Source organism: Grammomys surdaster, unplaced genomic scaffold (assembly GCF_004785775.1).
Source record: "Grammomys surdaster isolate TR1022 unplaced genomic scaffold, NIH_TR_1.0 125877, whole genome shotgun sequence".
Lineage (NCBI taxonomy): Eukaryota > Metazoa > Chordata > Mammalia > Rodentia > Muridae > Grammomys > Grammomys surdaster.
Window position 1 is genome coordinate 576757 of NW_021620702.1, and position 23843 is coordinate 600599.

At 53.2% G+C, this 23843-nt stretch overlaps 4 protein-coding genes and 1 long non-coding RNA gene across 17 annotated transcripts in view; 2 read left to right on the forward strand and 3 right to left on the reverse strand.

The window, feature by feature from the left end:
• Mars (methionyl-tRNA synthetase) overlaps positions 1-2708 on the forward strand; it is a 16185-nt gene extending 13477 nt beyond the window's left edge. The window contains exons 16-22 of one of the 2 annotated variants that reach the window (XM_028752097.1): positions 965-1096; positions 1179-1283; positions 1366-1552; positions 1988-2059; positions 2193-2216; positions 2304-2396; positions 2488-2708. In XM_028752097.1, the coding sequence (XP_028607930.1) occupies positions 965-1096; positions 1179-1283; positions 1366-1552; positions 1988-2059; positions 2193-2216; positions 2304-2396; positions 2488-2634 (760 nt within the window). In that variant the 3' untranslated portion in view covers positions 2635-2708. The remainder of the gene's footprint in view (positions 1-964; positions 1097-1178; positions 1284-1365; positions 1553-1987; positions 2060-2192; positions 2217-2303; positions 2397-2487) is intronic. The other variant, XM_028752099.1, reaches the window with a different exon arrangement.
• Positions 2641-8987, reverse strand: Ddit3 (DNA damage inducible transcript 3). 4 transcript variants are annotated; one of them, XM_028752107.1, is made up of 5 exons: positions 8971-8987; positions 8305-8407; positions 5550-5597; positions 3442-3599; positions 2641-3193 (listed from the first exon to the last, which is right to left on the reverse strand). In XM_028752107.1, the coding sequence occupies exons 4-5, from the start codon at positions 3577-3579 to the stop codon at positions 2828-2830; spliced, it is 504 nt and encodes a 167-aa protein (XP_028607940.1). In that variant the 5' UTR covers positions 3580-3599; positions 5550-5597; positions 8305-8407; positions 8971-8987; the 3' UTR covers positions 2641-2827. The 4 variants fall into 4 exon arrangements, with proteins under 4 accessions (XP_028607940.1, XP_028607939.1, XP_028607941.1 ...); XM_028752106.1 differs by lacking the exon at positions 8971-8987 and having other exon boundaries at positions 8305-8453; XM_028752108.1 differs by lacking the exons at positions 8305-8407; positions 8971-8987 and adding an exon at positions 8203-8298.
• Mbd6 (methyl-CpG binding domain protein 6) lies at positions 8585-17397 on the forward strand. Of its 7 annotated transcripts, none has more exons than XM_028752093.1 (13): positions 8585-8634; positions 11531-11594; positions 11704-11840; positions 12138-12240; positions 12356-12518; positions 12737-13783; positions 13939-14597; positions 14807-14960; positions 15084-15253; positions 15377-15793; positions 15876-15928; positions 16237-16300; positions 16437-17397. In XM_028752093.1, exons 3-13 carry the CDS (start codon positions 11728-11730, stop codon positions 16509-16511), a joined length of 3018 nt encoding a protein of 1005 aa, XP_028607926.1. In that variant the 5' UTR covers positions 8585-8634; positions 11531-11594; positions 11704-11727; the 3' UTR covers positions 16512-17397. The 7 variants fall into 7 exon arrangements, with proteins under 7 accessions (XP_028607926.1, XP_028607928.1, XP_028607923.1 ...); XM_028752095.1 differs by lacking the exon at positions 8585-8634 and adding an exon at positions 10212-10513 and having other exon boundaries at positions 15380-15793; XM_028752090.1 differs by lacking the exon at positions 8585-8634 and adding an exon at positions 10442-10513.
• Positions 9516-11113, reverse strand: LOC114608150. Its single transcript, XR_003709310.1, has 2 exons — positions 10887-11113; positions 9516-9774 (listed from the first exon to the last, which is right to left on the reverse strand). It is a non-coding gene; the product is annotated as an uncharacterized LOC114608150 (long non-coding RNA).
• Position 17398: 1 nt separating the features above from the next.
• The window catches only part of Dctn2 (dynactin subunit 2), a 15516-nt gene continuing 9071 nt past the window's right edge, over positions 17399-23843 (reverse strand). For all 3 annotated transcript variants that reach the window (XM_028752104.1, XM_028752103.1, XM_028752105.1), the window contains 10 exons: positions 23000-23098; positions 22435-22595; positions 22125-22272; positions 21472-21537; positions 21258-21296; positions 20990-21067; positions 20840-20911; positions 20531-20633; positions 20351-20442; positions 17399-17941 (listed from right to left, as the gene is read on the reverse strand). In XM_028752104.1, coding sequence (XP_028607937.1) covers positions 17855-17941; positions 20351-20442; positions 20531-20633; positions 20840-20911; positions 20990-21067; positions 21258-21296; positions 21472-21537; positions 22125-22272; positions 22435-22595; positions 23000-23098 — 945 coding nt within the window. In that variant the 3' untranslated portion in view covers positions 17399-17854. The remainder of the gene's footprint in view (positions 17942-20350; positions 20443-20530; positions 20634-20839; positions 20912-20989; positions 21068-21257; positions 21297-21471; positions 21538-22124; positions 22273-22434; positions 22596-22999; positions 23099-23843) is intronic.

Here is a 23843-nt window from a genome sequence, read left to right on the forward strand (position 1 = left end):
CGGCTCAGTGACAGTGTTTCTGTACACACACACTGGGGCTGGAGACATGGCTCAGTGACGGTGTTTCTGTACACACACACTGGGGCTGGAGACACGGCTCGGTGACGGTGTTTCTGTACACACACACTGGGGCTGGAGACACGGCTCAGTGACGGTGTTTCTGTACACACTCAGAGCTCTGGGTTCATCCCCGCACACACACACACACAGCTCTGGGTTCATCCCCAGCACACACTTCTGTACACACTCAGAGCTCTGGGTTTCATCCCCGCACACACACACAGGCCTCTAGCTCAGCCCTTACCCATATTTAGCAGCTTCATTAGAATGTTAGCTTACAACATACTTCAACCTGCTACTTCTTAACACTTCTGGAAGTACATTGTGTAATTATTTATCTCTGTATTTGCAGAACTACATTGTTGGGAGAGAGAGCAGTGGTGTAACCTCACTTGTAGTCTGAGGGCCAGCAACTGTCAGGCTTGTGCAGGAACGCCATGAGAATTAAGTTTTCGGCCGGGCAGTGGTGGCGCACGCCTTTAATCCCAGCACTTGGGAGGCAGAGGCAGGCGGATTTCTGAGTTCGAGGCCAGCCTGGTCTACAGAGTGAGTTCCAGGACAGCCAGGGATATACAGAGAAACCCTGTCTCGAAAATCCCAAAAAAAAAAAAAAAAAAATTTGAGAATTAAGTTTTCTCTTTCGATTTTTTTTTTTTTAAATTTATGTACCATTTGTTGTGGGGTGCGATTGATAGTGTGCCCTGAACATCAGCGTGGAACCTGACTCAGTTCCTCCCTCACCGTGTAGATGCCAGGAATTGAACTCAGGTCACCGAGCTTGATGGCAACCCTTGCCTACCTCATGAGCCATCTGGCTGGCCCAAGCACAAAGACTTAGGGAAGCGGGATGAAGTCTCTCTGTGAAAACTGAGCAATAACTGTCTTCTCTTTTCCCCTCCCCAAGAGCTGGCATGTTTGTGTCTAAGTTCTTTGGCGGTTGTGTGCCTGAGATGGTGCTAACCCATGATGACAGACGCCTGGTGGCCCATATCTCCTGGGAACTCCAGCGCTATCACCAGCTGCTGGAAAAGGCTCGGTAAGTGACTTCCAACTGCGTCCAGTCAGGGATATGCTGGTATGGTTGGCAGTCCTGTATACTTTGCCTCCTCCCTTCCCAGGATCCGGGATGCCTTGCGCAGTATCCTTACCATATCTCGCCATGGCAACCAGTACATTCAAGTGAATGAGCCCTGGAAACGGATTAAAGGCGGTGAGACGGACAGGTGTGTTCAGGAGCGAGGGCTGGCTATTGGAATTGACTGACATGCTACATCTCGGTGGCCTTGACATGTCTCTCTCTCTTAGGCAACGGGCAGGCACAGTGACAGGCATGGCGGTGAATGTAGCTGCCCTGCTGTCTATCATGCTCCAGCCCTACATGCCCACGGTCAGCTCCACCATCCAGACCCAGCTGCAGCTCCCACTGCCAGCCTGCCACATCCTTCCCACGAGCTTCATTTGCACCTTACCAGCAGGCCACCGAATTGGCACAGTAAGTCTTGTTAATGTTGATGGCACCGGCCACTTAAAATCCTCATGTTTTACAGTGTTGCCTTTGGGGTGAGGTTAGTAGAGACTGAAATGTCTCTGTCGTAGGTGTGGGGCTCTACAGCTGTTCTCAGAAGCTGTCTGTATATCTGTATATATGGTTATTGCTGTTCATGCCAGAAGCCAGTGAGTGCAGAGAATAGAATTGCATTTAAGAAACCCCATGACCTGGTGGTGCTGACAGCCGTGTGCTCTGACACTGACGGGGTCCCCTTGTGCTTCCCCACTGGAGTCCCTCCCGTGCTTCCACAGTGACTGTATGCACACTCCTACTTCTAAAACATCTGGGATCTCTCAGTGTCAGAAAGGACGGTGGGAAGCTTTTCTGTGTGCTGTGCTAGAGATTATCAATGACTGACTCTGATATCTGTTTTCACAGGTCAGTCCTTTGTTCCAAAAATTGGAAAATGACCAGATTGAAAATTTGAGGCAGCGTTTTGGAGGGGGCCAGGTGAGCGAGCTAGACTGTGTCCTCCCCCAGCCAAAGCCCTGGCAGTGCCACCCAGTCTCCCCAAGCATCCCGATTCCTCTCTTTCCACCTCTGGCCTTGCTGGTTCCTCACTCACGTTTCTTTCCTGTCTTAGCTAGAAGAGTCCTTGGAGTTAAAGGTAACCATTTCCTCTGAGATGTTACGTGAAACTGGAGGCCAGAGGGTATTTATGGCAACAAGTAATGATTCTACTGCTCTTCTCCAGGCTAAAGGACCCCCCAAGCCAGCAGGTGTTGAGGCAGTCACAGCAGCAGGGTCACAGCACATACAAACACTGCTGGATGAAGTCACCAAACAGGTATAAGCGTGGACCTGAGGAGAGGAAGACTGAACCTGCACAGGCCCTTGTCATGGGACTGCTGTCTCCCTCACCCCCATTCTTTCCTTAGGGCAACATAGTCCGGGAACTGAAAGCACAGAAGGCAGACAAGAACCAGGTTGCTGCAGAGGTGGCTAAACTCTTGGATCTAAAGAAACAGTTGGCTTTGGCTGAGGGGAAACCCATCGAAACTCCTAAAGGCAAGAAGAAAAAGTGAGACATGTTCACACAAAGTCACTTTACTGGGTATGGACAGTAATAAAGAATGTACAGTGTGTATGTACAAGCCGAGGCCCTCTCCTGTGGTCTACCCGCACCCCCTCCTCAGCATGTAGTGGAGGGTCGCATGCTTGGCACTGGGGCGATGGTGTTGGGTACACTCCCAACAGACAGGAGGTGATACCAACTGTTCATGCTTGGTGCAGACTGACCATTCGGTCGATCAGAGCCCGCCGTGTGGTCTCTACCTCCCTGGTCAGGCGCTCAATTTCCTGCTTGAGCCGCTCATTCTCTTCAGCTAGCTGTGCAACTTTCCTCTCGTTCTCCTGCTCCTTCTCCTTCATGCGCTGCTTCCCAGCCCGGGCTGCGCACTGACCACTCTGTTTCCGTTTCCTAGTTCTGCCTTGATCATCTTCTTCCTCCTGAGCCATAGAACTCTGACTGGAATCTGGAGAGTGAGGGCTTTGGGAGGTGCTTGTGACCTCTGCTGGCCCTGGCTCCTCTGTCAGCCAAGCTAGGGCTGCAGGGTCAAGAGTAGTGAAGGTTTTTGACTCTTCCTTTAAGGAAATGAAGAGGGGGATATAGATATTAATTAGTTCAGGAGAGACATACATACGCCCCAGTTTTCTAGGGTTTGTTTTATTTTTGCTTGTTTTTTTTAGACAGGGTCCTGTGTAGGCTACATTCAAACCCTAGCTTAGGCTGGCCATGAACTGAACCTCTTGCCTGTACTTGGAAATGCTGGGGCTATGGGCCCACACCAATTAACATGCCCGCCCATTGGAGGACCAGCATTCTCACTCACCTCTTCATTTCCTGGCGATGGGATATAGGTGCCCCCAATTTCATCTGAGGATAGGACCTCCTGCAGATCCTCATACCAGGCTTCCAGCTCCCAGCTGGACACCGTCTCAAAGGGGAAAGGCAGGGACTCAGCTGCCATGACTCTAGTTGGACCGGGTTCTGGAAAAAGACATACATTCCATTCACCACACTCACACCTTTTTTTTAACACGTAGAATTTAAAATGTACTGGTCTTGCAAGACAGGTAAAGGCATAGGTTGTCACTCCTTGAAAGTCACATTGGCAGAGGGTGGGGGTAGAGAATCAACTCCCACAAGTTGTTCTCTGACCTGCACACCATTGCACACAAGCACACATGCTAAACGAATGTCGGGATGGGAGATGGCTACCATCTAAGCCTAGCAATCCAAGCTTGACTCTGCCAGATTCAACTCTGAAAAGCTGTCCAGACAATCACATGCACACACCACGGCCAGCAACCCCACAAACAAATACATGTAGTTAAAAACTAAAATCAGTAAGCGTCAATATTGTTTAGTAATCTTGGGCTGGAGAGACGGCTCAGCAGTTAAGAGCACTGCTCTTCCAGAGATCCTGAGTTCAATTCCCAGCAACCACATGATGGCTCATAACCATCTGTAATGGTCATTTGATGCCACCTTCTGGTATGCCTGAAGGCAGTGAGAGTGTACCCACATACATGAAATAAATCTGTGAAAAAATACTATTTAGTAATCTCTACTATTTTGTTTCTTAAAAAGCTTTTTAAGTATATGCACACGTACACATGATCAGTAAATGGGGGCCAGAGGCATCCACTCTCCTGGAGCTGTGTTCCACCTGATGTGGCTGCTGGAAACTGGACTCAGGCACAGCAGAAAAGCAGCATGCGGGCCTCACTGATAAGCTCTCTCTCCAGGCTCTATTGCCATTCTTTTTCTGGTGTTTGTTTGAGACAGTGTCTCTCTGTGTAGCTGGCCTCGAACTCACAGAAATCAACCTGCCTCAGCCTTTCTCTGTATAGCCCGGGCTGTCCTGGAACTCACTCTGTAGACCAGGCTGGTCTCGAACTCAGAAATCCGCCTGCCTCCGCCTCCCAAGTGCTGGGATTAAAGGCGTGCGCCACCACCGCCCGGCTTTGTTTTTTTTTTTCACTATTTTTTGTTGTGCTGGGAATTGAACAAGAGCTTCATTTATATGCTGGTCACTACCAACCTTACTCCAAGGTAGCTACCTAGCTTGACCATAAATCTTTTTATTTTCCAAAGATGTATTTATTTTATTATCTCTGCATATATAGGTGAGTGCCTGAATGCATGTTTGTGTGCTGTGTGTGTGTTCCTTGTGGACATGGAGACCACAAGAGGAAATGGGTCCCCTGGGAACTAGAATCATAGATGGTTTTGAACTGCCATTTGGGTACTGGGACTTGGACTAGATCCTCTACAAGAACAGCAAGTGCTCTTAAACACTGAACCATCTCTCTAGCTCTCAGAAACAAACTTGTGTGTGTGTGTGTGGGGGTGTATTTTCATGACAGGGTTTCTCTGTATAGTTCTGGCTTTCCTGGAACTTGCTCTGTAGAACAGGCTGGCCTTAACTCAGATCTACCTTCCTCTGCCTCCCAAGTGCTGGGACTAAAGGTATGCACCACTACACCTGACAGAACATACCCTTCATTGCGAGGGATTTACTACAGCTAAATTCAGGATCCTCTCAAGTTCTGAGATACAGGAACAAGCCACTGTGCTTGGCTATGCATATATATCTTACAGGATTACAGTAAAACTATTCAATTCACTTGGGAACACTACTGGTAATTTCCAGGGGCAATTACCAGGCCATTTGTACTCCTTTTTCTTCTGTGGGAAGCTTGGGCAAAAGGTCCTTTGGGTCTAATCTTGGTGTAGACTGAGAATTGGGAAGAAAAACCAATTGCCATTGTTGAGGCTGACTTCAAGACCCAGCTCTAAAACAACATTATGGGGTCAGAGAAAGACATGGTTTGACAGCCAAAGCTTGTTGCGATCAAGGCCTTGTCTAACTCTCACCCCAGCAAAGCAACATGACCAGCATTAGGAGCTGACTGAGAGGGTAACTAAGATTACCTGCTTTCAGGTGTGGTGGTGTATGAAGATGCACTTCCTCCTGGAACACTGTGGAGAAAGCGGAAGAAACAGGTCCTTTACCTCTAGCCTCTTACTAGTCCTTCTCTAGCTCCTTTTTTTTTTTTTTTTTGATTTTGGGACAGTTTTCTTTGTGTATTCCTGGGCATCCTGGAATTCTGGAACTCAACTCTGTAGACTAGGCTGTACTTCTTTTCTTGTAAAATACACACACATACATACACACACACCTGTGTGTGTGTGTATGTATGTGTGTCCCTGAAGCCAACTCCAAGGACAGAGGCATACTTAACTTTATTTTTAGTTGCTGACATTTGTAGTCCTGATTACATAATAGCAAAGTCCTGGCCAGCTAAGTTTTCTCTAACCCTGATAGACCTCAGATCTGCCAAAGTGAGGGCTAAGCTACAGGGAAGAGAGGCTTGAGCAGCACTTGCTCAGACTCCATTCCCACTCTGGCAGCCTTCAGTCCAGACCTGCTCTGGGACCCATCTCTCCGGAATGTTGAGCAGGCATTCAGCTTACAGGAAAGGCCTTTCCTATCAAGATTGTACAGTTCTTACTAAATGGCAACTCTAGGTACTTAAAGCCAAAAATTTGGTATTTTCTTTTTTTTTTTTTTTTCCGAGACAGGGTTTCTCTGTGCAGTCCTGGATGTCCTGGAACTCACTCTGTAGACCAGGCTGGTCTCAAACTCAGAAATCCGCCTGCCTCTGCCTCCCAAGTGCTGGGATTAAAGGTGTGCGCCACCACCGCCTGGCAAAATTTGGTATTTTCAATTTCTCATTTCTCAGATATCACAGCTCAGTCAAAAACACTGGCAACTTTTCCCAAAACCTACGTATTTCTCAGTATTACATTATTTCCAAATGTAAATTTACCTCACTATACATTTCCTTCCCTGGATTATTTTGGAGCCCTTCTTGAAGTCTCCCTTCCCTTCCTTCAGGGTCTCACTATGTAGCTTTTGCTGTCCTGGAACTTGCTTTGTGGACTAGCTGGCTTTGAACTTAGATCTGCCTGCCTTTCAAGTGCTGGGATTAAAAGCGGTGCCACTATGTCCAGCTGAGATCTCCTGTTTCTATTCTTGTCTTTTGCTTTTTTATTTTCATGGCTGCAGGTTGAGCTAGGGCCCGCTACATACTAGGCAAGCAGTCTACTACTGAGTACATACTCAACCCTTTGTTTTTGTATTTGAGTCAGGGTCTCTCTCACTTTGTAGCTCTGGTTGGCCTGTTCAGAGATCTGCCTGTTCCCACCTCTCTGAGTGCTGGAATTCAATGCATGTGCCGTGACATGGGGCCTTTCCCCAACCCTTTTCATTTAGGTCACTCCTCTGCTCAGATCCCCCAATGGCTTCCTGTTTCACGACTGTTACAGACCAGCATCCTGAGAATGCCTGCAAGGCTATGCATGGCCCGCTGCTTGAGTCTCCACTTATTACCGTCTCCTGCTCACTCTAGTCCAGCCCACTGCCCTGTTCCTACAGATACCCGCATGCTCATCTTAGCCCTGCTGCTTGGCCTCTCCCTTCTATAAAGCTCTTAACACTTTATCTGCTTGGCTCACAGGCCTGTCTTCTTTCCGTCTCACCCATCCCACCCACTGAGGTAATTCCTGAATGACAGAACCTCTAGCCACCGTCCTGGACTATTCTTCCTTGCTTTTGTTTTTTTTTTTTCCCCCTTTTGCTTTATACTGAAAAGTAAGCTTTACTGAGAACAGCTTCATCTTTTGCTCCTAATATACCCTGGGTCCCCAAATGCTTGGCACATAGTGGGTACTTGTTAGGCATTTGTTAGGAATGAATGGGAAAAAGCCCCTCCCCAATTTCTCTTATAGAGAACTAAGCCCACTGAGCCCAAAGGCAGAGCTGAGCTGGCTGTCTCTGGGGACTGCAGATGCAATATTGCCCCGAGTGTTTCTCTGCAGGGCTGTCCTCTAGGGAAAACTCCCTTGGTCTTCCAGTGTGTGGGACCTGGCTTTCATCAGCAGCGGAGCCCCAGGCCTGAGGGTGCAGAGACAAACAGTGGGCTGGCCTGATGCAATGGTTACACAGATTTGTTGGGAGACAGGACTGAGGAAAGAAGCAGAGATCAACCCTGGGAGAAGCAGAAGACCCTGGAGAGATTCCAAATGATTTCCCATCGTTAAAGAGATCCAGGCTGCTCTCTTGTATGGAAACCCAGAAACCTCTGGGGAAAAGGGAAAAACCCATCTATGCTCCTCCCACCAGCACCCCCACTCGCAAAGGTCTGTCAGTCTCTTGAACTTTAGAGTCAGCTACTAAAGTGGCCATATTGGCCCCCGAGGCGCTTCAGCTTGGAAAGATTTGGGGGGGGGGGGAGAATGAGGCCGGTGGAGAAAAGGTTGAGACTGCCAGAGTCCCCAACCTTGGGGGTGTGTCCTGCCGCCCCGCCTTTCCTGCGAACTGCCCGGGCCTAAGATGGCCCGCAGTTCTCAGTACAGACACGAGTTCCCGAAGGCAACCGGAGTCCCTTTGCTGAGCAGGGACCAACTCAAGACAAGGGAACCGGAATGCAATCGCCCAAAGGAAGAGGGGGTTTCTAAGCAGCATTTCCTGAATCAGGGACTCCCCGCCTGCCCCCCACTCCCCCTCAGTCTATAAGCTCACAGTGGAAGGGGTGGGGCTACATCCTCAAGAACAGTTGCCTCCAACTTTATGGAAGGGATGGCGAGGATGGGAAGGAAAGGGGCAGACGGAGTCAGTACTCGCCTCTCTCCTCAGGTTCCGGCTGTTATTTTGGCTCTGTCGCTGCCACCCGCTCATCTTCAACATGATATAATCGAAGTCTTAGTCTCAAGATAGTGAGTGACCTCTGGAGCGGAGAGCAAGTATCTTTTATGCTGTCCGGCCCCTCCTCCGGGGGGCAGGGTCCAGAAGCCTACCAATCAGAAAGCGGCACGCTGGCAGCGGCTCCGCCTCACCCCGCACATCCGCCACTCAGGAGTCCCGTGGCCCCGCCCCCATCGCGCCCTCTGGCTCGAGAGTCTACGTTGTCTCGGACCCGGAAGTGGCTTTGGGTCACGAGGCACCGCGGAGGAGGTGAGTGAGTCATGCGCGCGCGCGCGCGCGCGCGGAGGAAGAGCGCGGCGAGGGAGGGGATGACGGGGGGCGGGGATGATGCAATGTTTGGCAACCGGTGTCCGCGCGCGCACGCGCAGGGGACGTCGATGGTGGTGGGAGGTGCGGGGTGGTGGTGGGGGGGATGGATGGGGGAGAGAGGCAAAAGGGCGGAGCAGCTCCCAGTGTCCAACGGCCCCAACGGCTGTCCTTCCTGAACTTGTCTGCCCACCTCCCATCACCTTTAACTTACGCCTCCATAAAAGACTCCGGTCTCCCCCGGCCCCTCCCAGCTAATGGGCACCGAGGCTCTCGAACCTCTTTAAAGTTTCCAATTCGTTCACCTGGATTGACATCTTCTCGAGTCCTTTAAAGAGAGCTCCTCCTCTTTTAGCCTCCTAACGCTTCCCAAAGACTGAGGTACTGGCGTTTCCTTGGTAGTCCACCCGCTCCTCTCGGAAGGGCACCTTTAACGTTTGTTTCTGAATCGTCCACCGCGTGCCAGGATTCAAGTTCTTTTGTAGAGTGTAGACCCGCTGCCGCCTCCTCATCCCACCCCGGCTTCGTGCGATGCTCTTATGCCCTTCACTAAGCCCAGCACCCACCCTTTCCCTTGTCCGAGATAGCACGTCCTGTGACTCCCTGTAAGGAGCTGGCCTCTTGCCTCTAGCTGTCTGGGTTCACGACCTGCAGTAGAGACCGGGACGTGCATGCACTTGAACGCATGATTGCCCTGGACTGGGTCATCAGAGGAAACACAGATTCTAGTTTAATTTGCCCGAGGACTCTCCACCTTACTCATTTGAAACTTAAACGATAGGTAAAGGTAAAAAAAAAAAACAGCATTGTGGAGAAAACTTGAGTAAAAGTAAAAACATCTCGCAATATGTATTTTTTGTGCCGTGAACAGAGAGGCCATGTGGTGGCCTGTTACATAGTCTGTCGTACACTCAGAGGGGCAAGCCAGAGTTTGTCTGAGTAGAAACTGAACCAGGACCGGTTGCTATTGGATGGTGCGACAGTGACAGGTCCTTGGCCAGACTGCTCCTTCGCTCCAGACCTTCATTTCCCCTTCTGTTGGTAGAGGTGGGGGGTGGGTTGAACCAGATGGTCTCTCCTGGCCTAAAGACAGACCAGGTTGTCAGTGACAGGCAGGGGTCATGTGACTTGACAGGCTGAGGTCGTGTTGTGACATGTTGACCTGGAGAGGCGGGTCAAGTCCCTGCTCAGTACCCGGGAAGCCTCTGGGGCGGGGCAGGGCAAGTCGCGACTTTCATCTTTTAGGGCTGGCCCCTCCCGGACCTGACATTCCTGACTCCCCCAACAGATTGTGGCTTCGGAAGGGGCCCCTCCCGAGGGAGGATCGGGATTGGCCACCAGTGGCCTGGGAAGAGGCCCAGATCCTTCCGCGGAGGGCGGGGGGGGGCCGCGTGGGGTGTTTGTTCTCTTGGGGATTAATGGGGGGTGGTGGGGGAGGGGTAGGCGCGCTCCCGCATGCGCACTGCGTCCCCTCCTGTTGGCTCGCGGCTGTCCGCTGGGCGGGGGCCCGGCCCCGCCCCTCTCCCGTCCGGGCAGCGGCGGCGGCGGCGGTGGCGGCGGCGGCGGCGGCGGCGGCGGCGGCGGCGGCAGCCTGCGCGGTGCCTTCTGGGAACGGAATCCCCAGGGCTGCCCCTGGCCCCTATGGCGCATGCGCGGGAGGCCGCTCGGTGATCCGCGGCGGCGGCGGCGGCGGCGCTTCCTGCTAAGACCGGCCGGGGCCGTAACCGGAGGCTCGGGCTCCACCGACCCACCTCCCACCCCCTCCCACTCACCCTCTGGGCCGCGACAGCGCAGGGCGGGGCCAGCCGAACCATGGGCCGCGGTGAGTGCGGGGCCCGGCCCCCCCGCCCCTCCCCCTCCCTCCTCTCTCCTCCCCTTCTGTCCCTACCCTCTGCCCCCTCCGCGTCCTCTCGGCCCCTTTCCCCGGCCCCATCCGCAGCCCCGCACCCTCACCTGCCCCCGCCGTTCCTCCCCCTCCGTGCCTGACTTCTGCCTTCCTGACCTCCCTCCCTTGAGTGCTTCGCCCACCCTCCGCCCGCCCTCTCCCCAAGTTCCTTCCTACTTCGTGCGCCTGCCTTCCCCTCCTCCCCAAGCTGAAGGAAGCAGTCTGGGTGACAGGGCGCCTTGTTATGAGAGGGAAAGTTTGGAAGCCGTCAGTGTGCGGCGGGAGCGATGGTGAGGTTGGTGAGGGGTACCTGCAGGTCTGAGGGCCGTCCCTACATGTCAGGGAATGCTTGTTGCTGTTAACTGGAAGCCAGTGGGGGATTCTGAATCCCCTTTTCGTCGGCTTGAGAGGACCAGGAGCTTCTCAGGATCCTGGAGGAAGACAGAACTCTGGTTCCAGCCTCTTTGGAGGTCCAAATGAATTAGATCCGAGATTGTTGGATGGAGTGGGCATGGGGGGGGTTCAGCTGGTACCACCCTGCCAGGCAGTTGGGCAATTGCTTGGTGACCTGTGGGGCAATCCGTACTTTTTATATGATCTTCCTGGGGGAGGGGACAGCAGTGACCAGACACTGGGAGACTTCCTAGTGGCCTGGCATTATGGGAATTTGCCCACATTCCTTGTTGAAGTCTTCTGTGCCTAGACAAAGGGAGCTAGCCCTTCATATGTCAAGAAATCAGGGTATGGTTTCATGGTCCTTGGGAGTTGCAGTGCTGAACTCCTCTGGTCTCTAGGGACTGGGCTTGGAGGGACAGTTGTGGACATGGCCTGCAGATCCCTGAGGTCCCTGCAGGCACTACGTCATGTTATTTATGGGCCTTTCCTTGAGTGCTCTGGGCTGTGGTGTTTCTTGAGTTAGGTAGATTGAGAGGCCCTTCTCTTTCCTTGTTGCAGGTGTGGGCTAAGCTGGTGGCCCCGGCTTTAGACTGGATCCCACGATGTTTGCAGAGATGTTCAGGTAGCCATGGTGGTATGACAGAGGACTCCCTTTGCCTTCCCAGAACTCCCCCTCAGGTGCCCAGCCCAGGTTGACCCTCCGGGTGCCCACATGGCTGTGTGTGTTCCAGGCACAGGGGAGCTGATCACACACAATGAATGGAGGCAATGAACGCAGCGCAGCAGACAGAGCTGGGGGCCCTGCGGCCGCGCCTGTCCCCGTCGGGTGGCAGCGCCGTGTGCGAGAAGGTGCTGTGTACTATATCAGGTATGGCTTTCCAGAGTTTTCGTCCCCTCACCCCTCCTCTCAGAGCTTTGGTTTCTGGCACCTGCACACACGCACCCCCGCGCGCGCGCACACACACACATACACACATACACACATACACATACACACACAGCCTTTTGCTGTCTCTATCTCTACGTCTCTGGATACTTTCACTCTTTGTGTCTTCTCACATCCTTTATGCCTTGCCCTTCCCGGGAAAGCGGTTAACTGTCCTTTAGGAAGTAGCTCCAGGTTGGCTGACGTTAACCCCATACCTGTGACCCTGTTCTTTCCCAGCCCAAGTGGCACAGAGCTTTCTTCCTTGGAGCAAACCCGTAGCTACCTCCTCAGCGATGGGACCTGCAAGTGCGGTCTGGAGTGTCCACTCAATGTACCCAAGGTCAGAGCTGTGGGGGTGCCAGAGACTGGATGCATAAGCCAACCAATTACTGACCACCGTGCCTTCCTGAGATCCGCCCCCCTCACCATCCCTGTCCATGTTTCCTACCTTACAGGTTTTCAACTTTGACCCTCTGGCCCCGGTGACCCCGGGTGGGGCTGGGGTGGGGCCTGCATCAGAGGAGGACATGACCAAGCTGTGCAACCACAGGCGGAAAGCTGTTGCCATGGCAACTCTGTACCGCAGCATGGAGACCACCTGCTCACACTCTTCTCCTGGTGAGTTTCTGCCACTTTAGAGAAAAATGGGGGAAACCTGGGGTCTGGAAGGTGGATGGTGGATGAGCGATCTGTGAAGGAAGGCCCAGGGTGGAGTCGGTGGGGAACAGCTTGGTGAGAAGGGACATGGTGGTGACTTGTGGGAGTTGGGACTGGAGAAGACAGCACTCATGGCAGGCAAGGACCCACAGCTGACCTTCACTTCTCCTTTATTGCAGGAGAGGGAGCAAGCCCCCAAATGTTCCACACTGTGTCCCCAGGGCCCCCCTCTGTGCGCCCTCCTTGTCGAGTTCCTCCTACAACTCCACTTAATGGGGGTCCTGGCTCTATTCCCCAAGAGCCACCTTCAGTTCCCCAGGGCTTCCCCCCTCTAACAGGCCCTGCAGGGCTCTTCCCAGCACCCCGGCTTCCTGATCCAGTTCCCTCTGCAGGCAGCAGCAGCCCTTGTTTCCTCCCAAGAGGCAACGCTCCCTCTCCAGCCCCACCTCCTCCACCTGCTATCAGCCTCAATGCCCCCTCCTACAACTGGGGGGCTTCTCTCCGATCCAGCCTGGTGCCCTCTGACCTGGGCTCTCCTCCAGCCCCTCATGCCTCCTCCTCACCACCTTCAGACTCTCCTCTCTTCCACTGTAGTGATGCCTTAACACCTCCTCCCCTGCCCCCAAGCAATAATCTCCCTGGTCCCCCTGGTCCCCCTGGTCCTGCCACTCAGCCACCAGTGTCTTCAGCCACTATGCACCTGCCCTTGGTCCTGGGATCCTTGGGAGGGGCCCCCACAGTGGAGGGGCCTGGGGCACCCCCATTCCTTGCTAGCAGGCTGCTCTCTGCAGCAGCCCAGGCCCCGCCCCCGCCGCCCCCTCCCAGCACTTTACAGGGCAGAAGGCCCCGTGCCCAGGCACCCTCAGCTTCCCATGCATCGACCCGCCCCTCTCAGCGGAGGCCTCGCCGGCCCCCAACAGTCTTGCGCTTGCTAGAAGGGGGAGGCCCTCAAACCCCAAGGCGGAGCCGTCCTCGGGCCCCTGCTCCTGTCCCTCAGCCCTTTCCTCTCCCAGAGCCATCCCAGCCTATTCTCCCTTCTGTGCTGTCCCTACTGGGACTCCCCACCCCTGGCCCTTCCCACTCGGATGGAAGCTTTAACCTTTTGGGGTCAGATGCACACCTTCCTCCTCCCCCAGCCCTCTCCTCAGGGAGCCCTCCCCAGCCCAGGCACCCCATTCAGCCCTCCCTGCCTGGGACCACCAGTGGCAGCCTCAGCAGTGTGCCAGGTATGGGCTTCTAAGCTTAGCCGTACAGCCATGGGGCACTGGGGGGAAAGTTTAGAGAGCACTGTGGCGGGTTTGAGGGTTTGTATCAGAGAGGTTGGGTTCTGTGGATGCCAGCAAGAGGACTTTCCCCGAGCTGAATTTGTTTTCTTTTGCAGGTGCCCCTGCCCCACCAGCTGCCTCCAAAGCCCCTGTAGTCCCCAGCCCTGTGCTTCAAAGCCCGTCTGATGGGCTGGGGATGGGGGCAGGCCCAGCCTGCCCTCTGCCTCCCTTGGCTGGTGGGGAGGCTTTCCCTTTCCCCAGCCCTGAGCAGGGCCTGGCTCTCAGTGGAGCTGGCTTCCCGGGGATGCTGGGGGCCTTGCCTCTCCCTCTGAGTCTGGGGCAGCCTCCACCTTCTCCATTACTTAGCCACAGTTTATTTGGTGTGCTGGCTGGGGGAGGACAGCCTCCTCCTGAGCCCCTGCTGCCTCCACCAGGGGGACCTGGCCCTCCCTTAGCCCCAGGCGAGCCCGAAGGGCCTTCACTCTTGGTGGCTTCTCTGCTTTCACCACCCCCTTCCGATCTCCTCCCCCCTCCTTCTGCTCCCCCTAGCAACCTCCTTGCTTCTTTTCTGCCCCTGTTGGCCCTGGGCCCCACAGCTGGGGATGGGGAAGGATCTGCAGAGGGAGCTGGGGGTCCAAATGGGGAGCCATTTTCAGGTTTGGGAGACCTGCCCCCCCTACTATTCCCCCCACTCTCAGCCCCACCCACCCTCATAGCTTTAAATTCTGCGCTGCTGGCTGCCAGCCTGGATCCCCCCTCGGGGGCACCCCCCCAGGTAAGGCCCAGGGTATGAGCTGGTGGGGCAGAATAAGACTAAGTCAGGGTGGACTCTTCGATGGGGAGGACTCAGTCTTGCCTGGGGTAGGGTGGGTAGGAAGGGAGCAGGGCTACTTCACCCCAAGCCTTCGTCCCACAGTGCATGTGGAAGTGCTGTGTGCCTGTGAGACATTTCACCACATGCTATAATATAACCATTCTTTTTAGCCCTGTGTCCTGAGTGCCCCCCAACCTGGACCACCTACCTCCAGTGTCACCACGGCAACTACTGACCCGGGGGCCTCCTCTCTGGGCAAGGCCCCCTCCAACTCAGGGAGACACCCCCAACTTCTTAGCCCTCTGCTGAGTGCCAGCCTGCTGGGTGAGTGGCATGAGACCAGCAGTCAGAATTGGGAAGTCTCTCTGACAATTGGGGAAACCTGAAGAGCACGTGGGTCAGCTTGGTCTGTGAAGGGAAGAGGCCCTGACTAGAATTTTTCAACAGGTGATCTGTCTTCACTGACCAGCAGCCCTGGAACCCTCCCCAGCCTGTTGCAGCCTCCTGGCCCTCTTCTTTCCAGCCAGTTAGGACTGCAGCTCCTCCCTGGGGGGGGAGCGCCTCCTGCCCTGTCAGAGGCTTCTAGCCCTCTAGCCTGCCTGCTACAGAGTCTCCAGGTAAGCACATGGATTGGGGTGTGGGGGTGTGTGGGTCCTCTGTCAGGAAGAAAGTATTTCCTAAACCTGGGAAGGTTTTCTGAGTACAGAGGACTGTGGTTGAAATAGAGATTTTTTTGCCAGCAGATCCCTCCAGAGCAGCCAGACGCCCCCTGTCTGCCCCCCGAGAGCCCTGCCTCAGCCCTCGAACCGGAGTCTGCCCGGCCTCCCCTCAGTGCCTTAGCCCCACCCCATAGTTCTCCTGACCCCCCAGTCCCTGAGCTGCTCACTGGGAGGGGGTCAGGAAAACGGGGCCGGAGGGGAGGAGGGGGACTTAGGGGCATTAACGGTGAGACCAGGCCAGGCAGAGGCAGAAAGCCGGGCAGCCGCAGAGAGCCTGGCCGACTGGCGCTCAAATGGGGGACACGTGGTGGCTTCAATGGACAAATGGAACGGTCCCCAAGAAGGACTCACCATTGGCAGCACAATGGGGAGCTAGCTGAAGGAGGTGCTGAGCCCAAGGACCCACCCCTTCCTGGGCCCCATTCTGAGGACCTTAAGGTAGGTGTCTTAATGTAAGGTTGAGGCTCAGAACCTAGCACGTGCCTCCCTGTTTGCACACACACTACTCATCTTTCCTTAGGTGCCCCCGGGGATAGTCAGAAAGTCTCGTCGTGGCCGGAGGAGAAAATACAAGTGAGTGTGAGGCCCACCCCGTGCCGCCTGTTTGTTGGGACTAGAGAAGTGCACACATAGTGCTGTTTGTTCCTGTGGTATTGGGGATCAGACCCAGGACCTGTGCATGTTAAGCCAAGTGTTGTACCCCTGAACCATATATACCCCTGGCCCCAAATAGCGGCTTGCTTTTCATAAACAGCAGATACTTGAATATGAATAAGGACACTGTGCCTTTACTGTCCAAATGTAGAAAGTCTCTCACCCAGCCTTCTGAAATTGACCTGGTGCTTGGGAGCTGTTCCTGATCATCTGTGCCCTTCTTGCAGCCCTGCCCGGAACAGCAGCAGCTCCCGCCAGGACGGTACCCTGGAGCCCAGCCCTACAACCCGAGTACGTGTGGGCATGGATGGGTGTGAGGGTTAGAGGCATGAGAGGAGGCGAGCCAGGAATGGCAGGTTCGAGTGGTGGGAGGAAGACTCCTGTCACCTTAGCTAACTGATCACTTCTTTTAACTTCTCCTGTACAGGCGGCTGTCCCTCTGCCTCCCCGGGCCCGCCCTGGACGTCCTGCCAAAAATAAGAGGAGGAAACTGGCCCCGTAGCAGCCATACCTGGAGCTGGAATCTGACCCTGACTGCGGAGAGCTGAGTGCTGAGCCTCGGGAGCCCCTGCCAGCCACATGCACCTGTGGACAGTGGGTGGGGGCACTACTCCCCACTCAGAGCACAGACGCAACCCCTTCCCCTACAAATCCCATCCTGAGCCATTGCAGGGGGTAGGGAAGCTCACCCCCTCCCCCCCAAAGCCATGTCACTGAGGAGGCCTGGGGGGGTGGTGTATGGCCCTGTCCCCATCAGGCGCTAAGGGGAACACCCCTTCCCCAGGTCTTTTATTTGTTTAAGTTATTTTTGCACAAATGACTCTTTTTATATTTAATTCGACTTCATTGCCTCCCTTCTTAAAGCCAGCAGGCTCAGTTTACAAACCTGTGAGCTACTGTTGGCTGCTGCCCTCCTTCCCAGTGAAAGGTACAGAGCAATAAGCATCATGCATCTCCCGCATCCCACTAGCACCCCTCTGCCTCTGGCTCAGGTTGCTCAAAGCACAGACCCCCTCTTATCCCTGTCCCCAGGACCGAGACACATAGCCTCATTTCAGAGTGTAGCCAGGTTCCCTCTGCTTCCCTCTGGGATAGGAAAAGGGGCCAAGAGGACTCTGGATCTCTCCTCCCACACACACTACACTGGCCCTTCTCCCCGTCAAACGCTCAGACGCTGCCATGATGCCACTGAGGATCATGCAGCGTGGTCCAGCCGGAGCGGAGCGGCCAGCATGACCAGCTGTCCAGGGGCTGCCTCCTGCCTTTTTTTTGTAAAGACAAGACCCTTGGGAGTTTTAATTCTGTTTTGTACTTGCCCTGTGGGGCCTCCACTGCTTTTCTATGGGAGACACTCTTAATTTAACAGATGAGAATATTTTGAAACTCTGGTTCTGGCTCTGTACTCATTTTTTATTTAGTTCTTTGGTAAGAACAGATTACAACTGAAATAGTCTTGTAGTAGTGTGGTTTAGTCTGTCAGTGCTGCCTCTTCCAATCCAGGAAACACAGCAGAGGCTCCACGGCACAACAGTGTTTAATGGTCAGAGACAGTTGTACAGAATCAGACTCAGCCCCAGAGCTGCTTGGGGACAGGATCCAGGCCTCTCCCCCAGCAGGAAGCACTTACTGGACGGGAGCTGCATGTGGCTGGGCCCACAACCTCATCCAGTAGTAGCCCTGGGCTCCCACTCTATGTCAGGGGAGGGTGCGTACCCCACATGCAAGAACCCTTGCCCTTGTCAGGTGGGATGGGGCTGGGAGTTATAACCAAGGGGAAGCCCTGTGATAGCATCTGACAAAGCTCAGGGGCAAGGGTTACCCCCGCTCCCCAACTCCCAGTGGCGCTCACTTTCCCAGCCTCTTCATCCGAGCATCAATGCTGGCAAAGTTTCCCTCAACTGTGGCCAGGTTTTCACGCATCGTTGTCTGTACCTACAAAAGGGGAACAGAAGTCTTATTTTTGTCTGGCCTAGGTGTCTTATCAGAGATGAGGAACACTCAGAAGAAAAACTATAAGAAAAAAAACAATAGAGTGGCTAAGATCTATCTCAGTTGCTAGAGTGCTTGCCTAGCAAGCATAAAGCTTTGGGTTCACTTCCTAGCCCCACATAAATCCCATGCACCCCAGGCAGAGTGGCAAGCCCTTTAATGCCAGCACTTGGAAGGCAGAGGGAGATGGAGCTCCGTGAATCTGAGTCCAATCTGGACTCAGGCAGCCAGGGTTTATACAAAAAGACCTTGTCTCGAAATTAAAAAAAAAAAAAAAAAAAGTCATAGTTTGATGTCAATGTGGGCAAGGGTCTAGAGAGATGGCTCAGAGGTTAAGAACACTGGCTGCTCTTCCAGAGGACCCAGGTTCAATTCCCAGCACCCACATGGGATACATGAGAATTGTTTCTAAAAGAAACAAAACCACAGCTTTGGGTCTCTGGTTTTGAGAGGGGTGGGTGGGTAGGTGGAGGAAATGTTCATAGCAGCAGTTTCCAAACCACCCTGAGGACGATGGACTTAGGTCAGGGTCTGCATGACTAAGGATCCCACACATCCCACCTTCAGAGCTGTTCACTTATTTTATGAAAGGATAGGCAACAAGACTTTGATGAAATTAAGTCTTCATGGGTTCAGAATTTTAGAAAGCTAGAAGAAAAATATACCAAATATTTCTCTCCCCCACCCCCAAGACAGGGTTTCCTTCCTTGGCTGTTCTGGAACTCATTCACTCTGTAGACCAAGCTGACTTTGAATTCAGAGATGCCCCCTCCCTCTGTCTCCTGAGTGCTAGGACTAAAGGTGTGTTCTACACCACTTCTGGCTTTTTCTTTTCTCCATTTATTATGAGACTAGGTCTCATCATGTAATCATGACTGGCCTGGAACTCCCTACAGTTACCAGGCTGGCCTCAAACTCAAGAAATCCCCATCTCTGCTTCTGCCTCTGCAGTGTCAGGGTAGAAGGTGTGCACCGCCACACTGTCCTTTGACGGTCTGTAATGTTCTCCCTGCAGCACAGGAAAAGCTCACCCAGTGAGACTGAGCACCAGTTATGTGCTGAGCACAGCCATAGGAATGAAACAACAAGCTAGCTGCTGGAGAGAGCTGAGCAGTTAAGAACACTGGCTGCTTTTCCAGAAGACCCAGGAGTCCTTAACACACACATGGTAGCTCACAACCATCTGTAACTTCAGTTCTAGGGGAGCTGATGCCCCCTCCTGGCCTCCACAAGCACCAGGCGCATAGATGATGCACCCATGTGCATGGAGGAAAGATGCTCATCCTTATAAAGTCAAATCTTTAAAACAGTAGAGGAGGAGGAACAGGAGCAGGGCTGGAGAGATGACGTAGGGTTTACTCTGCCAACATCAGGACCAGAATGTAGATCCCTAGCACCTAGGTAAAAACGTGGGCAAGGATCTGGAGGGATGGCTCAGAGGTTTAAGAGCACCAGTAGCTCTTCCAGAGGACCCAGGTTCAATTCCCAGCATCCACATGACAGCTCTCAGCTGTCAATACCTCTAGCCCTATGGATTCTGACACTTCCTTCTGGCTACTGTGGGCACTAGCAGATAAAACACCTATATACATAAAAATAAAGAAAAAGTGGGCATAATGGTGCTTGTCTATAACTCCAATGCTCCCATATGTATGTGCAGGGGATCTGGAATATTCCAAAACTAGTTCCAACAATGAGTTCCTGAAATTTCTGTAAGAGACTGTCTCAAAAGAGTTAAAGGGCTGAAGATATCTCAAGGGCTAAGTGTATACTTCTTGTAGGAGATTCAAGTTCAGTTCCCAGCACCCACTTTAGGCAGCTCACAACTGTCTAAAGTCAAGCTCCAAAAGCATCTGGTGCTTCTGATAGTCACAGACTCATATTCACAAGCGTGGGTGTGTGCATGTGCGCACACACACACTCCTGCTCATACACACACAGTCACACTAAAATATTTTAATAAGAAAGTACAGATACGACAGGCTCAGGCCTAATGTCAGCCTAGAACAGCAGGGTTGGTCTTGTGAGTTTGAGAGAGGCTCAGGCTATATGAATACCAAGTCAGTTAGGCATACACAGCAAGACCTGTTTCAGGAAAAAAAAATTTAAGCATGGTAGTACATTCCTGTAATCCCAGCACTTGGGAGGAAGGAGGAAGAGGGTGGCCACAAATGTGGGGCCAGCCTGGTCTACAAACCAAGCTTCAGGCCAGTCCAACACACTGTGACTCTGTCCGACACCCCCAGTTTCTGCCAAAATCAAAAAAAAAAAAAAAAAAAAGCCACAACCTCAGGTGCCCTGCCCTGCCCTGTACTGGAAAAAAGTGGCAACAAAATAAAAAGACCCACACACCTGGGTCAGGAGAGCGGTGTTATCCTTAAGGGAGCTGACCATCATCTGCTGGGTGGTATCCAGGTGTGTCAGGAGCTGACCAAACTGCATAGCTACCGAAGTGAAGAAGAAAGCACGGCTAAGAACAGAATCCACAGTAAGGGGAACCAAAGGCCCGCAGCCCTCGGCCCAGGTGCACACCTTGCTCGTGCAGCTGCTTGATGGTGACAAGTCGCTGCACCAGCTCGGGGAGGGTGGAGGCGATGGGACTCCAGCGCTGGATAGTCTCGTACAGCTGGTGCACCTGGAAAAGTGTGCAGGGCTGAGGGGACACTGGCATCACAGACCGGACAAAGGAGCAGCCAGCAAAGTGGGGGGAGGGCTCCCGTAACTCTCTCAGCTGATAAGATCTGAGACTGCGAGCCCCCTGCAGTCAGATGCTGCTGCTCAGCTCAGCGGAGGAGCCTGGGGGAGCATAGCGGGACAGAGATGGGCAAGACAGCTCCTGACCTTGTTCTGTGTGTCTGCGTCCTCCACAGATGCCTTGTGCTTAGCGATCTCATTCACCTTCCCCAGGACACTCTGAAAGCACAGCGGGGGAGGGTGACAGGGCTCCCAAGTCCCTGCTACTCAGAATCCCACCAGCTTTCTACTTAATACCTGTAGCCGAGCCTCTACTTGGTCCAAAACTGCAAGGTCCAGGGCACTCACTTTGGCCTGCAACAGTTCTACCGTTTCCTAGGTCAGGGAAGGGTTGGACAAGTGTCACCAGGAAAAGAGTCAAACTATAAAAGGTCTGCAACAGTTTACACATTTCACATTTAGATTAACACTGGCGTTAATGCAGGACTGTATACCCAGTCAGTGTCAGGACTAAGACACTCCCACAGGCCTCTATACCCCATATCCCAGCCTCTGCCATACTCACCATGAGGCAGGCCCCCTGAAGACCTGCAGAAAGGGGGTTCTGGTGGGAAGCGAGGAGAGAAGTCAGTTGTCTTCATACAGCCGAAAGATGATTCCTGGATCTAGCTGGAAACCCCTAGCTGACCCCTCCCAGATTCTGGGAACACTGTGAACTAAGGGACCAGTACTCAGGCTCTGAGTACTGTAGACTTAGTACAGGAAGGAGAGCACCTGACCTGAGCATCCTGATCACAGCGGACAGTGGCCTCCAGCTCTGTCAGGCGCTTCTCGAGCTCTGCAACCTTTGGGGAGGAGGAGGAGGAAGAAGAGGAGGAGGAAGAGGAAGAAGAGGAGGGGGGTGACTTCTGCCACCCTCCAACCCTGGCAAGGGCTGCTTTCTTGGAACACATCCCTAGCTACAATCTTTTTTTGTGTTTTTTGTTTGTTTGTTTGTTTGTTTTGAGACAGGGTTTCTCTGTGTAGCCCTGGCTGTCCTGGAGCTCACTCTGTAGACCAGGCTGGCCTCGAACTCAGAAATCCGCCTGCCTCTGCCTCCCAAGTGCTGGGATTAAAGGCGTGTGCCACCACCACCCAGCTCCCTAGCTACAATCTTAAGTTTAAAGTCAAAGTAGATGGCAGGAGGATCTGGAGTTCAGAGCCAGCCTAAGCTACATCCTGGGTTCAAAGCTAGTGTAGCCTACGTGAGACCCTGCCTCAAAAAACAGAAATGCAAGGAGACATAGAGAGTAAGACTTCAAGGGGAATCAAAGCTTCCCTGGTACTCACTCCCCAGGCCTGACCCTGTAAAGGCCGATTCGCCCTCCCCAGCGCCCAGCCTACGGTACCTGACTCTTCCCTGGCTCCCAGCCTATGCTACACTCATACTTACTTTGGCAGCTTGCGAGAACTTGTCCTGCTCAGGCCGAGAGTGGAGTTCGTAAGTGACGAGGCTGCTGTCTGGGGGGGCCCCGCCTGTGGCCTTGGCCCCTGAACTGCCTTTGCTGCTCTTTGTTGCTTCCAGCTGCAGCAGTAGGCGCCTGGAGCAGAAGAACAAGCGAGAAGATCGAGACCCGAAAGATGAGGGCTGTTTCAATCTCTCTTCTGCCTCATAATTCTCATTAAAGAACGGCTAGATCACCTCCCTCCTGTCCTCTACAGTCCCACTCAGCAGTGACTCTGCTGCTAAGGAGGGCACTCACTTAGCTAGGGCTCCATCTGGGTCAGCGAGGTTGATTGCAGCATCTGGTCCCAGAAGCTTCTCCAGGTGGGAAGCCACCAGCTGCTGCTTCAGAGCTGCCAGCTGTTTAGCCAGCACCACAGGGGTGAGCTTCTCCTCAGTGGCTGACTCCTTCACTGTTGTCTGATGGAGGAGGAGTCAGTAGTGACAGGAAAGGAATAAGAAAAAAGAGCAATACCCTCGAAGGAAGCCGTAGCCAGGCAGTTTTATTGACTTTACATATCTGCATGTATGCAGTCCGTGTACCACATGCGTGCAGCGACCATAGGGGGCTAAAAGGGACATCAGATCCCATGGGACTAGAGTTACAGATGGTTGTGAGGCTCTAAATGGGTGCTAGGAATAGAACCTGGGTCCTCCGGAGGAGCAACCAGTGCTCTTAATCTTTCCAGCCACCCCTGCCACGCCCCAGGAGATATTTCAAACAGCACTGACTCGAACAGCATTAAATGTAGATTTGCGTCCCCGACTGTGAAAACCTCCCACCGCAGGCCCTCAGAAACCCGTGTAGGAGGCAGGACGGCTACCTTGATCTTCTCCACCTCAGCCGTCAGCTCTTGGACTTCATGCAGTAGTCGCTGGTACTTCTGCTGCGGTGTCTCCTTCACTCCCAGACCCTCTCCAAGCTAGAGAGCAAGGAGGAAGGGGATGTTACCTCTCCCATCAGAGGGAGCCTTAGGAATTAATCCAAACCTTGGACCTAAGTCCTAAGGTATTGCTCCAACATCTGGATCCTCAGTGCCCCAGTGCAGCAGAGAGGGAGACAACCCAAGGTCTGGAGACTCCAGAATGTTGGCAGAGAGCAGACCACTCTCAAGTGTACCCTGCTTGGAAGCCACACAGACAAACTCAGACTAAGACGACATCCCTCAGGCTCAGCAGCTAAGGGCACTGGCTGCCCTCACAGGAGACCTTCAGGGCCTAGCATACATATGGTGGGTGGGTTACAACCTCTGTAACCCTCGTTCTACAGATCCAATGGTCTCTTCTGGTCTCCCCAGACATCAGGCACACACATGTTACATATACACGCACATGATACATATACATGCATGCAGGCAAACACTCATTTACACAAAATAAAAGATAAATAAACCTTAAAGAAAAAAAAAACAGACAAACAAACAAAAAAGTCAGGTGTGGTGACACACAACTTTTATCCCAGCACTGGGAGGCACAGGCAAATAGATCTCTGAGTTTAAGGCCAGCCTGATCTACAAGTTCCAGGACAGTCAGAGCTACCCAGAGAAACTCTGTCTTGAAACAACAACAAAAACACAACAAAATAATAATGATAATGATAATAATAATCCCCTAAATCAAAAAACCAGAGAGAGAGGAAGAGGGAGAGGGAGAGGGAGAGGGAGAGGG